The sequence below is a fragment of the Gopherus evgoodei genome, chromosome 1 (assembly GCF_007399415.2).
Source record: "Gopherus evgoodei ecotype Sinaloan lineage chromosome 1, rGopEvg1_v1.p, whole genome shotgun sequence".
NCBI lineage: Eukaryota > Metazoa > Chordata > Testudines > Testudinidae > Gopherus > Gopherus evgoodei.
This window is the reverse complement of record NC_044322.1, coordinates 4,967,470-4,981,963: the sequence shown is the minus strand read 5'-3', so window position 1 is coordinate 4,981,963 and position 14,494 is coordinate 4,967,470. Positions and strand designations below refer to the sequence as shown.

Sequence of the window (14,494 nt, the reverse complement as noted above, 5' to 3'; positions counted from 1 at the left end):
TAAAAAGTTATCGGAAAAGCAAACGCGATGTTAGCTTTTATTATGGAAGTGACAAAGCAGGGGTTCTCAAACTGGGGGTCGGGACCCCTCTAGGGGTAACAAAGTTATTACGGGGAGGGTCGCAAGCTGTCAGCCTCCACCTCAAAACCCCACTTTGCCTCCAGCATTTATAATGGTGTTAAATATAATAAAAAAGGTTTTTAATTTATAAGGGGGGTCGAACTCAGAGGCTTGCTATGTGAAAGGGGTCAGCAGTACAAAAGTTTGAAAACCACTGTGATAGAGGATAATACAGAATATATTATAATGCCATTACATAAACTTCTTGGATGTCCTTGCATTGAATGATGTGTTCAGTTCTAGTCCCAATTCAAAAACTATTCTGGCAAGAAATGGAGAAGTCCAGAGATGGGATATGAATATGACTGGAGGCATGTATATTGCATATGAGAAGAGAGGATGGGGGTGATTAAGTTTAGAGAAGTGACATAATAGTGGTATATAAAAGAAATGCAAGTCGTTTGGGCACTCTTAGTTACCCTGCTCCGCAAAGCAAAGGAACATTCAAAACATTTACACATTTAAAGCTTGTGCTTCCTCTGATACATCTCCTGATATATTATGACATTGGCTTTGTTTTTATTGTACCTAACTGGAGCCAGGGATGTCTCTGGTGCAAAAGTGTAACATGTGGTCCTTCCCTGTATGGTATACTAAGTAAGTGATTAGCTGAATTCAGGCTATACCTGAAGATGACCTGGAAACTGCAGCAGTCTCTGAAGTTTAGCTGTACTCATAGAGGTACATAGATTCAACTTTTTCTAGGACACAGTAGAGTGCTCTCATTCCCAGTCTGATTGTCTCTGGACTGTTGAGGACGATGAAAGTCTCAGGGAAGGAGAACATCAAACTGGAGCGGAGGGAAATGATCTCATAGTTGGGACCCTCCTCTCAGATGATGTCACGGAATCTTCTTGTACTGAGGATACTTCTTGGGAGGAGGTAATCCCAGTTATTTGAAAGACATGGGTAATAGTTGTATCTGTTTTGCAAAGTGGAGCCGGCAGCAACCAGGGCCGGGTTCAATATCTAGGGGTTCCATTGCAAGAATACAACACAGAACAGGCTCGAGTCCCCACTCATTAACCTGGGAAGATTACACACCACTCCTAGGTGCCTCTGAGAGGCAAAACTTCCCCACTCACAAGCACAGAGTCAGAGCATAGAAAATAAACTTTTAATGAAAGGAGGGATGTTACCCGATATTAATTAGGGAAAATGCCACAAGCAGGATTCATAATCATAAAACTGAGATCAGGACACCCACCCCAGAGTGCATGGGGCAGTGCATTCTGTCTTATGCTCTTGAGTTCTACAACCAAAAGTTCCTTTTCTGTGCCCCTCTATGCTCCCTCACCATACCCTACTCACAGTGGTTGTCCTTAGTTAGTGAGGACCCAGGGTTCAGAGGTACACCTGCATGAGTTCACTTCCCACCCAAGGAAGAAGGCACATTGTTTGCTCCACCATCTGAGCACTTGCTCTGGCTGGCTGATCTGCCAGCTGAGGTTCCTCTCTACTGGCCACCCCTCCAGTCACTCATTCTGCTTCCTCCTGCTTGCTGCTCCTGCCGACTAACAATCATTTACCTTCTGCTGCCACCTGCCTCTCTGCTTTGACCTCTGCAAGTCAGTCTCTTAATGGTTGTCACCTCTTAGTGATTTTCAGCTTTTAGCCATTTGGGCAGACATGCTGTACTATCGCAAGTGATTTCAGGTCTCATTTAAGTACTTAAAATAACAATGGTTCTGAATGGAGCCTATTTAGCACTATCTATGAACAGGTGGGAGGAACAGATTAAATCAGACCAGGGACCCCCTTAGGGAGAGTCCACACCTCCTGGCTGGGACACCTGTCCCCACCCCTCTTACTTTCACAGGGATCTGGCATTTGAGCTCTTGGCTTAATGAGGTCCTTTCAGCTGATGGCGATCCCCTCATTTGGGACAGGTTAAGCACAGTTCTGCTCCCCTTTATCCATACAATAAAGATAACACTAATAACAACATTTCACTGCACCTGCATTCAGTACTAAAGTGATTTGTTACCCAACAAAGTTGATCACTTTGAGCAACACTACCCTATTGGCTGTATATCTTGGAAGAGTAGCTTTGATTATGTAAATACAGCTTGCTCCTGAAGTCTCCCCCCCTCCCACTTAGCTGTCACGGGAGAGCTCATGCAGACCCTGCTTACATAGTAATGGTGGATTTGATCATTAGAAATATAAAAAGTTGCATTTGTGATGCCTGGAAGAACCACATAATGAATTGCCTGCCTGATGTGTAGCTCTCAAGACATCTAAAGAGACTTATGTGCAGTGCTGGGGAGAAGCAGTGGTTGTGGTACCAATGACACAGGGAAAGGTAGGATAAAGCTCCCGGAGGACAAATTCAGGCTGCTAGGTAAGAGTTTGAAGTCTATGATTTCCATGGTAGCATTCTCCAAAATGCTTCCAGTTCCATGTGCAGGGCAAGTTAGACAGGCAGAACTGCAGGGAGGAGAGGTTTAGGTTAATTGGAAACTGAGGAACCTTTTGGGAAAGGAGTCTTTTGGGAAAGTAGAAGCCTATACAGGAAGGATGGGCTCCATCTAAACCAAAATGGAACCAGATTGCTGACATATACTATTATAAAGTTTGTAGAGGAGATTTTAAACTAAGGGCTGGGGAAAAGCTGACAGGTGCAGAAGAGCACACAGTTTCGACAGAGACATCCCTTAGTGGAAATTCTTCATAACCTATTAAGAAGTTGAGGATGGAAGTTGATAAAGTACAGGTAGGAACTGAAGAGAAACAATCAAATGAAAAGAGTCCCATTAAATTACATCACATGAAGGCAGACAGCTAAAAAGAGACAACTTTTATAAGTGCTTGTATTTAAGTGCTAGAAGTCTAAATACCAAGATGGATGAACTTGAGTGCCCGGTATTAAATGAGGATATTGATATAATGAGCATCACAGTAACTTGGTGGAATGATGATCATCAATATGGGACATGGTCATAGCAGGGTACAAAATATATAGGAATGACAGAGTAGGCCATGTTGGTAGGGGAGTGGCACTACATGTGAAAGAAAGCACAGCTTCAAACAGAGTAAAAATCTTAAAAGACAAATAAGAACATAAAAACATAAGAACGGCCGTACTGGGTCAGACCAAAGGTCCATCTAGCACAGTATCTGTCTACCAACAGTGGCCAATGCCAGGTGCCCCAGAGGGAGTGAACCTAACAGGTAATGATCAAGTGATCTCTCTCCTGTCATCCACCTCCACCCTCTGACAAACAGAGGCTAGGGACACCATTCCTTACCCATCCTGGCTAATAGCCTTTAACCTCCATGAATTTATCCAGTTCTCTTTTAAACACTATTATAGTCTTAGCCTTCACAACCTCTTCAGGCAAGGAGTTCCACAAATTGACTGTGCTCTGTGTGAAGAAGAACTTCCTTTTATTTGTTTTAAACGTGCTGCCCATTAATTTCATTTCGTGGCCCCTAGTTTTCCTTACTTACTTTCTCCACATCACCCATGATTTTATATACCTCTATCATATCCCCTTAATTTATGTAAGAGCCTTTGGTGAGGGACCTTGTCAAAGTCTTTCTGGAAATGTAAGTACACTATATCCACTGGATCCCCCTTGTCCACATGTTTGTTGACCCCTTCAAAGAACTCTAATAGATTAGTAAGACATGATTTCCCTTTATAGAAACCATGTTGACTTTTGCCCAACAATTTATGTTCTTTTATGTGTCTGACAATTTTATTCTTTACTATTGTTTCAACTAATTTGCCTGGTACTGATGTTAGACTTACTGATCTGTAATTGCCGGGGTCATCTCTCGAGCATTTTTTAAATATTGGCATTATATTAGCTATCTTCCAGTCATTGGCTACAGAAGCTGATTTAAAGGACAGGTTACAAACCATAGTTAGTAGTTCCTCAACTTCACATTTAAGTTCTTTCAGAATTCTTGGGTGAATGCCATCTGGTCCCGATGACTTGTTACTATTAAGTTTATCAATTAATTCCAAAACCTCCTCTAGTGACACTTCAATCTGTGACAATTCCTCAGATTCGTCACCTACAAAAGCTGGATCAGGTTTGGGAATCTCCCTAACATCCTCAGCCATGAAGACTGAAGCAAAGAATTCATTCAGTTTCTCCGCAATGACTTTATTGTCTTTAAGTGCTCCTTTTCTATCTCTATCATCAAGGGGCCCCACTGGTTGTTTAGCAGGCTTCCTGCTTCGATGTACTTAAAAACATTTTGTTATTACCTTTTGAGTTTTTGTCTCACCGTTCTTCAAACTCCTCTTTGGCTTTTCTTATTACATTTTTACATTTAATTTTGCAGTGTTTATGCTCCTTTCTATTTACCTCACTAGGATTTGACTTCCACTTTTTAAAAGATGCCTTTTTATCTCTCACAGCTTCTTTTACATGATTGTTAAGCCACAGTGGCTCTTTTTTAGTTCTTTTACTGTGTTTTTTAATTTGGGATATACATTGAAGTTGAGCCTCTATTATGATGTCTTTGAAAAGCGTCCATGCATCTTGCAAGGATTTCACCTTAGTCACTGTACCTTTTAATTTCTGTTTAACTAACCCCCTCATTTTTGCATATTCCCCTTTTTGAAATTAAATGCCACAGTGTTGGGCTGCTAAGATGTTCTTCCTACCACAGGGATGTTAAATGTTATTATATTATGGTCACTATTTCCAAGCAATCCTTTTATAGTTACCTCTTGGACCAACTCCTGCGCTCTGCTCAGGACTAAATCAAGAGTTGCTTCTCCCCTTGTGGGTTCCCGTAACAGCTGCTCCAAGAAGCAGTCATTCAAAGTAGTAAGAAATTTTGTCTCTGCATTTCATCCTGAGATGACATGTTCCCAGTCAATATGGGTATAATTGAGATCCCCCACTATTATTGAGTTCTTAATTTTGATAGCCTCTCTAATTTCCCTTAGCATTTCATTGTCACTATCAATGTCCTGGTCAGGTGGTCAATAATAGATCCCTCATGTTATATTCTTATTAGAGCATGAAATTACTATCCATAGAGATTCTATGGAACATGTGAATTCACTTATGATTTTTACTTCATTTGATTCTACATTTTTTTTCACATATAGTGCAACTTCCCGCCGCCCCCATCGCTCGACTGGTTCTGTCCTTCTGATACATTTTGTACCCCGGAATGATTGTGTCACACTGATTGTCCTCAGTCCACCAGGTTTCTGTGATGCATATTATATCAATATCCTCCTTTATCACGAGGCACTCTAGTTCACTTATCTTATTATTTAGACTTCTAGCATTTATGTACAAGCACTTTAAAAACTTGTCAGTGTTTATTTGTCTGCCCTTTTCTGATGTGTCTGATTCTTTTTTATGTGAATGTTTCTCGTCTGATCTGGCCCTTACATTATCCTCTTCCATCCTCTCCTCCTGCCTAAAACCTAGAGAATCTCTGTCAATAGACTCTCCTCTAAGAGAAGTCTGTGCCCGATCCACATGCTCCTCTGCAGCAGTTGGATTTCCCCATCTCCTAGTTTAAAAACTGCTCTGCAACATTTTTAATGTTAAGTGCCAAATTGTACCATAGAATCTCTATGAATATTCCATGCTTGAATATACTTGTATATATATTACTGACCACTTGACCAGGATGGGGATGGACTGTGAAATTATTTCAGCTATCCCCATACTGACTGGATACATGCACCTCAGGACAAGATGCAGAAATAAAAACATAAATCATAAACATCATAAATAACAGCTTCTTGGAGCAGCTAGTCCTGCAACCCACAAGGAGAGAGGCAATTCCTGATTTAGCCCTAAGAGGACATGAAAGAAGCCCACCAAAGAAGTAATTAATTTCAGAGAGGGGAACTACACCAAAATGAGGAAGCAAGTTAAAAAGAAATTTAAAAATATGAATGAATGAAAAAAGGGTAAACCGTGAGGTGGCAAAATGTGCAGACTATGCACAATTACTCAAGATAGTTAAGTACAAAGCAGATTGTGAAGAGTTACAAAGGGATCTCACTAACCTGGGAGACTGGCCAATAAAATGGCAAATGAAATTCAGTGTTGATCAATGCAAAGTAATGCATATTGGAAAACATAATCCCAACTATACACAGAAAATGATGGGGTTTAAATTAGCTGTTACTACTCAAGAAAGAGATCTTGGAGTCATAGTGAATAGTTCTCTGAAAACATCCGCTCAATGTGCAGCAGCAGTCAAAAAACTAGCAGAATGTTAGGAACCATTAGGAAAGGGATAGATAATAATACAGAAATTGTTATAATGCCATTATATAAATCCATGGTATGCCCACACATTAAATACTGCGTGCACTGCTGGTCATCCCATCTCAAAAATGATATATTAGGATTGGAAAAGGTACAGAGAAGGGCAACAAAAATGCTTAAGGCTATGGAACAACTTCTGTGTGAGGTGAGATTAAAAAGTCTGGGACTTTTCAGCTTAATAAAGAGATGATTAAAAGGGATATAATAGACGTCTATAAAATCATCAGTGGTGTGAAGAAAGTGAATAAGGCAGCGTTATTTACTCTTTCAAGTAACACAAGAACCAGGGGTCACCCCATGAAATTAATAGACAACAGGTTTAAAACAAACAAAAGGAAGTACTTCTTCACATAACACATAATCCACTGGTGGAACTCATTGCCAGGAGATGCTGTGAAGGTCAAAAGTATAACATGGTTCAAAAAAGAATTAGATAAGTCCATGAAGGAGAGGTCCATCAATAGCTATTAGTCAAGAGGGTGAAGGATGCATCCTCATGCTCTGGGTGACCCTAGCCTCTGATTACCAGAAACTGGGAGTAGATGGCAGGGGATGGAGCACTCCTTGATTGCCTGGTCTGTTCATTCCTCTGAAGCATCTGGCATTGGCCACTGTCAGAAGACAAGACACTGGGCTTGATGGACCATTGATCTGACCCAGTATGGCCATTTTTAAGTTATGTTCTTTTGTTCTCTTTGTTAATGATATCAATCACTATATAGTCAGACTTAAAGCTGAGTAACTACACCATCTAGATCCAATGAAACAGGTAGTATTGCTAATTGTCATCAACATTATACTTAAACCATCTCATTTTCTCCCCAGCGGCTTCATATACATAAGAACATCAGAACAGCCATACTGGGTCAGACCAAAGGTCCATCTAGACCAATATCCTGCCTTCCAATAGTGGTAAATGTCAGATGGAAGTTAACTGAAAATGCATGAGGGGGACTTAGCTATAAGAATATATCCAATATGTTGTTTTATCAACAAAGATCTTCAGCACATCATTCATGACCCTACAATCTTTTTTGTAATAATTAGAATTGTTTCCTGATTTTGTGTTTTGCATTCTAGATATTTTCAACAATCAGACCATGAACAACTGCAACAGCAATTCTTCTGCTAAAGACTTTTATCTCATTGGATTTCCTGCACTTCAAGATTTCCAGATCCCTCTTTTCCTTGTATTTTTGTTATTCTACCTGCTAATACTAATTGGCAATATCATTATTATAGCTGTAATTGCGGTTGAGCAAACACTTCACAAACCCATGTACTTTTTCCTAGCCAATCTCTCTGCCTTAGATATACCGCTTACAAGTACTACCATTCCCAAAATGTTGGCAATGTTTCTGGTCAATGCCAAAACTATTTCTTTTCATGTCTGCTTTCTGCAGATGTATTGTTTTCATGGTCTCGCAGTGACTGAATCGCTGCTTCTAGTAGTCATGTCTTATGATCGTTATGAAGCAATTTGTAATCCTTTGCATTACCCAGTTAAAATGACAAAAAGAGTAAATATTCAACTGGCAGCATGTGCTTGGATAACTGCATTGTTAATACCAATACTTGTCGTCTTCCAGACCTCTCAGTTAACATTTGGTGAAACAACCAGAGTTTACCATTGCTTTTGTGATCACTTGGCAGTTGTGCAAGCAGCATGTTCAGATTTCAGTGCCTCTTTACAAACTTTCTTGGGGTTTTCCATTGCCATGACTGTTTCATTTGTGCCACTTATGCTTGTCACCTATCATATGTTCACATCATTATCTCCATATTAAAAATCAACTCTAAAGTAGGTCGCAGGAAGGCATTTTCTACTTACACTTCCCATTTAATTGTGGTTGGCACTTATTATTCATCCATTGCCGTGGCATATATTTCCTACAGAAAAGACATGCCCGTTGATATCCATGTAATGAGCAATGTTGTTTTTGCTATTTTAACTCCTTTGTTAAATCCACTCATTTATACTTTGCAAAACAAGGAAGTAAAATGTGCAGAACTACCTGAGGTAAGCCCACACCCCAGCCCCATGCCCCAATCCTCGGCCCCAGACCTGAGCTGCCCCAACCTGGAGCCCCTGCCTGCACCTCACATGCTTCATCCCTCACCTCACCCCAGAGCCTACAGCCCAGAGCCCTGACCCCCTCCCACACCCCAACCTCCTGCCCCAGCCCAGAACCCCCTCCCACACCCTGAACCCCTCATTCCTGGCCCCACCCCACAGCACTCACCCCCACCTCACAACCCTCTGGCCCAGCCCTGAGTCCCTCCCAAACCCTTCATCCCCAGCTCTGTTGAGTCGTGGGTATCTACAATTTTCTTCAACTGGGTTGCCAGAAAAAAAGTTTTAAAACCACTGGCTTAAATGGTTTGTCTTGTATGAGTTCCTCTGCACTGGGGTGATTTTCATCCTACTGTTATCAAGTATTTTTGAACATACTAACTTTCCTCTATATGTTGAAAGAGACAAAAAGTAATTGTGTTTAAAATTTTGCAATTTAGTTTACAGTTTTCCTGTAAATAGAGATCTGAATGCAGTCAGAATCTGAACTGGGGGCACTAGCGCACATGTACTGCAAAATCTGCTACAGTGAAAATATCTGTACTGTGAACAGTGACTTTATAAAAAGGTATCATGGTTCATTATCATTTGGTGATTCCGGATTAAATTTGTTCCATTTACAAGTGGAAAGAGTTTTTTCTTTTTCATAGAGTATCAGGGTTGGAAGGGACCTCAGGAGGTCATCTAGTCCAACCCCCTGCTGAAAGCAGGATAAATCCTCAGATAGATTTTTGCCCCAGATCCTTAAACAGCCCCCTCAAGGATTGAACTCACAACCGTGAGGTTAAGCAGGCCAATTCTCAAACCACTGAGCCTTCATCTAAGTGACAGCCCTTGGAAACCAACCTGGGAGATGAAGTGAAATTATTCTTCCCTTCTTTTGTACTAATACCTGGGAACCTGACCCAACTAAAGTATATTAAAGGTGTAATTTGGGTATAGCTGGGCTAGGCTTGTTATGTAATGTGCGATAGATTTATAAACTATTTTAATAGTAAATAGAGTTTAAAATTACATTTTTTTATCATGATGCAATGTAAAGAAATGAAAAGGTTGATCCTAAATCATCATAAAGCATTTTATCAGACTGAAATATTGACTCCTGCTATGCATAACAGTAATTAACTTGTATCTTCAGCTGCCTATAATAACTGTCTGTTCACTACATCTTGCTTAGTAATGAAAGCATTTCCAGCACTAAAACTTCCAGTAAATACACCAAATAAAGGTAAAACTAAAACACGATTCTTAATCCTTTCCTCTCTACATTCCACAAGGTTGAATTGAGCATTCTTGTATTGTCTCAATTTAAGATATTTGTACACGTCAGAAGTTATTTTCCTGACAAAGAATCCCAGCAGAATCTGGAGTGTAATTTCCTAGTGTAGAATCTGTAAATTACATTATATTGTAGATTTCAGAAGGGGGGCGGGGAAGAATGTGAGGAACTTGAAATGCAGTGCATAGACCATGATGAAGTGTCATCTGTATGCAAGAGGAAGTACCATCAGCTCTCTGTTTTATCGTATTGTACAGTCGCAAGATTTCTGCATTTGAAGGAGTCCTACTCAGGGTAGGAGCTCCTCCTTGTGCCTGGGTCGGGGAATTAGCTCTCACCCCATCGGGAATTCCATTCCATCAGTTGCTCACACTATGGCCCCTCTCTCTTTCCATGACTCGGGGTACTCCCTCTTCATGAGTTGGCCTTCCAGACACATCCCGATATTGTCCTCACTTCTGGATTAACAATGTCCACCAGACATGCTGTCTGTATTCTGTTTCCGGCAATCTTCCATTCCAGCTACAGGTCCTGGACCACTTTCCCAGTGGCTGGTAGGGGGACACAGCCTGCCCACTACTCCAGGTTCCAGCCCAGGGACGCTATGATTAGTAATCCAGGTCAGCTCAGCCTCAGTCCCAGTTACTGTGTCCCTGGGCTCCTTCCTACTCCATCTCTCTATCTCCTGGGTTTACCACCAGAGCTTCCTTTACTCTCCATGGCTACTTCACACCTTTCAGCATCTTGTCAAATTTCCTACTCCAGGGCAGGGCTGCCCGGGGGGGGAGGGGCAAGTGGGGCAATTTGCCCCAGGCCCCGGGCCCTGAAGGGCCCCCATGAGAGTTTATCGGGGGCCCTGGAGCAGGGTCCTTCATTCGCTCTGGGGGCCTGGGAAAACTCTCATGGGGCCTGGGTCCCTGGAGCTTCTTCCTCTCCGGGTCTTCGGTGGCAATTCGGCAGTGGGGAGGGTCCTTCTGCTCCAGGACCCACCGCCGAAGTGCCCGAAGACCCTCGGGAGGTCCTTCCACCCCGGGACCCGCCGATGAAGTGCTGGGTCTTCGGCGGCAATTCGGCAGCGGGAAGACCCCAGGCCCCCTGAATCCTCTGGACAGCCCTGCTCCAGGGCAGGACACCAAGGCTTATTCCCCCCTGGAATTCCTCCTTGATCCTGGAAAACTCCCTTGCTGTCAAGGGAAGGACTGCAGACCTCATCCCTTCAGCCCCTTTCCTACTCTTACTTTCTGGCTTTATATCCTCTCCCAGCTGGGCTTCATCTGCATTTTATCAGTCCTTGGCTCCTCTCCAGATGCAGCATGTAAGGTTACTGTTCTTCAGTCCAGTTAAGGGGAAGCAAGTACAGTATAATTCTAGAACTGTGAAGGGAGTGAAGGGCGGGAGGGGGGAGGGGTTAGGATAACAGCTTCAGCTGAGAAGAAACATCTCCTTATGGGGCCTCAGTAGGCCCAGTCTTTGCCACCTACACTAAGGGTTGGATCAGGGTCCTGTTCATTTGCTGGATCAGGAAGAAGGCCCTGAGACCATTTAAAACCAGGCTCTACCAAAGTCACACATGCTTATGACGTCTAATTTTTTACATCTAGATGATGCATTTTAAGTGATAGTCCGAAACATTAAGAGTGCAAATAAGAGTTAGCATTTGCATTTCTAATTTTTTATCTTGGTTTTCAGAAGCATAATATCCAAAAACATCCCAGTTTTTACTTAGAATGAGAAAGAACAATTGATAGCAGATTATCCATCTTTTCAGGTAAGTGTTTTTTGGTATGTACCTTGGAGAATACAATACTGAGTAAAATTAAACTATTTCTAAAAAGGTTGGCTGAATAAAAGTTTACATTCTTGGCTGGAAATTCCTCGCAGGTTTATTGAACTACCAGATGAAGGTGTTTTTCTATGTAATGAAGAAAAACATATACTGGATTGAAAGCTGAGAATTTAGCACTGGATATTGTTAATAATCCCCTAGTTAACAACCCTGAGGTAAAAAACTGGACCTTTAAATTAAAGTAGCTAAATTCTAAATCAAAGGAGGATAAGGATTGTCCAGTTTTTAGGGTGCTATGCTAGAATTTGAGAGTCTGGTTTATGTCCCTGCTCCACCATGGACTTCTTGTGTGATCTTGGGCAAATCATTTAGCTACTCTATGCCTCAGTTTTCCCAATCAGTTTTCCTACCTTGTAGAGATGTTATGAGGAGAAATGCCTTATAGATTGTGAGACGATTACATAGTACATTAATGGGGGATATATAAATACCTAAGATGTATGGGGGAAAAACTCCAGAAAATTTGCTCTTTAAAAACACAGTTGGCCCTTCTTACACCTTCCTCATTTCCCCCACCTTACCTTCCCTCAGGTCAGTGGGGTTCTTCTCCCAGGAGCGGCTGCCAATTTATTACCTATGAAGGGAAGACAGAAAAGTGACATTTTAGTTCCCCCCCCACCCCACTTTCCAGAGGCGTTCCTATAACTTTAAGCTGGCTAGCTCCTGTAGACCCACTTGCCATGTGGGCCCTTGTTTGATTTAGGGAAGGCTAATTGGGGTCATTGGAGCGCATGGGCCAGGTCCCCCACTAAATCCTTAAGGAGGATAACGTGCCTTTAGATCCCTGTTTTCTTCCTGCAATTCCTGTGAGCTAGTATGATTATTTTCTAACTTTAGTGCTGATATGGCAGTGGAGGTGGCAGGTGCTGAGGCTTCCACAGGTCATGCTCCCTCCGAGCCTCCGTTAAGTCCTGGCAAAACACCTCCAGTTCCCTGGTGCCCCCCGCTTTGGTGGCTTGCCAAGCCCAACATGTTTGCCACAGAAGTCACGCTCCCATGGCAGTCTGTCCCCTTTTATCAGGTTTATACAACGCTAAATACTTCTCATAATTATTCTCCAGAGCTAGGATTGTGTCCCATCCCAAGATCACCCCGGGACTCCAGGGATCTGTGCCTAAATTCTGCAGCCATGCTAGAAATGGGGAAGGCCTGTTACAGCGCCCCATTCCCTTTTCTCTGCTTCCCCTTTTTTTTCCTTCTCACCCTTGCCCTTTACGAACATCGACATGGTGGCCCCTTTTCCCCCTCCCGCCGAGACTACCCGGAGGAAGTTGACCCACGCACTTGGGAAACTGAGGGGGGGAGAATACCCAACACTATCTGGGACAGCTAGCCTACTCGTGTGATAGTCGGGTCCCAGAAACACACCAAGCCTGTTCATCGGATACTGCTTCAGCTCAATTTAACCCTTTGTTTCCCGGCCAATGCACCAATTAATGTTACCCATTCTTGGAACCAGCCAAGAAATAATCACAAACAAAGGTTGAAGTAAAGCAGTACTGAGGACTGATTGATTACTTGCTTCCCTTATTTGTGCAATTATACTCATAGACACCTCCCAGTCATACTGGTGACAGGCTGCAGGTGTGGATGTTGCTTTTGATTTTAGGTGACAGACTGGCCAGGTTCCAGCTGCCCAAAGATTGAAACGTTAGGCGATGAGAGTCCCTGGAATCCCTTTGGATCAGCGGGAGGGCTCTACTGCTTCCGGTCCAGTCCCGAGTTCTTGCTGTCATAGGTTACATCTCCTTGTTGGTAACCATCCTGGGCACCCGTCTTGAGATTTATATCTTCACCCCGATAATATCATGGTTCTATAAAAGGTGACATTTGCTTCTTTGCTTTGCCATTGGTTGTCACTCACACCATCTCACTCATTCCTTACATTGATTGATTACATATTCATAAGCATGAATACAATTGGTGATATAGAGCATTGTAGTTTTAAGGACCTTCCATTGTTGCCCGTGGTTTTGTAGCAGCACAACAGGAAACAATACAGACTATATGCGAAAGGGCAGTAATTTGTCCAAAAATTAGAAGGGAAGCTATTTGTTTAATAAAACACAGGATACTGGAAGTTTGTAAAAGCAGTGTTTTTCTTATCAGTTCAGCCATTGAAAGAACATGCAGAACCCTGATGAGATAGCGGTGAGTCAAAACTCCCAAGTGATGTGATTCATGGACAATTTTCTTTTTCTTTTTTTTAACTGTTAGTTTATTTTGTTCTGTTCCACTTTTTAATTTGAATAAACAGGTTTTGGTCTTATTTATGGTTCTCTTTTTGTATTCAGATAAATGTCTTCTCAGAACTTCATAGAATTTCATCCTACTTCTAAGTTGGTCCTGTCCTCTGTATCCCTTTGGGGAGAATTGTATGTCCCCTTCTCTGTTTTTCCTGCATTCTGCCATATATTTCATGTTTTAGGAGTCTCGGATGATGACCCAGGATACTGGCACAGTCAACCCATGCAACACATCTATGCGAGGAGGCAATTCTCTTTTGCAACTTTTGCATACCAAATTTGATTAATATCTGAGCTTCTCTCCTTCCAGGACAGCAGACAGGGCCAGATCCATCTTCCAGCTCTGTGGGCCTCCCAAAGTGGAACAATGATCAACAAAAAATGCCATCAGTTTTGCTCCTGGGGAGGTTGACAGATGCTTTTCTGCTTCTTTATATGGCCCCCACAACCTGTATGCCTTCCCTCCAATTGCCTTTCTAACCAGGGTCTTTGTTAGGGGGCTTTCCCTTCACCTGCTCCCCTGGTTCTTGTCACACAGACAGAAAGCAGAAGACCAGAAGTCCAAAGTGCAGGCAATGTAATGTTTGTTGGGGTTAGTTTCAAGCAGGCATATCCACAGCTGTATACGCCAGCAGAGTCTGTTTCCAGTGTTCTGTTCCCAGCTCT

At 42.3% G+C, this 14,494-nt stretch overlaps 1 protein-coding gene across 1 annotated transcript; it reads left to right on the top strand.

The window, feature by feature from the left end:
* The first annotated feature begins 3,206 nt into the window (after positions 1-3,206).
* LOC115648262 (olfactory receptor 2AT4-like) lies at positions 3,207-14,115 on the top strand. The gene is given in 4 exon segments (XM_030555580.1): positions 3,207-3,294; positions 7,464-8,135; positions 8,138-8,403; positions 14,011-14,115. Coding segments are annotated over 4 exon segments (1,077 nt in total). The 5' UTR covers positions 3,207-3,260.
* Positions 14,116-14,494: the final 379 nt, after the last annotated feature.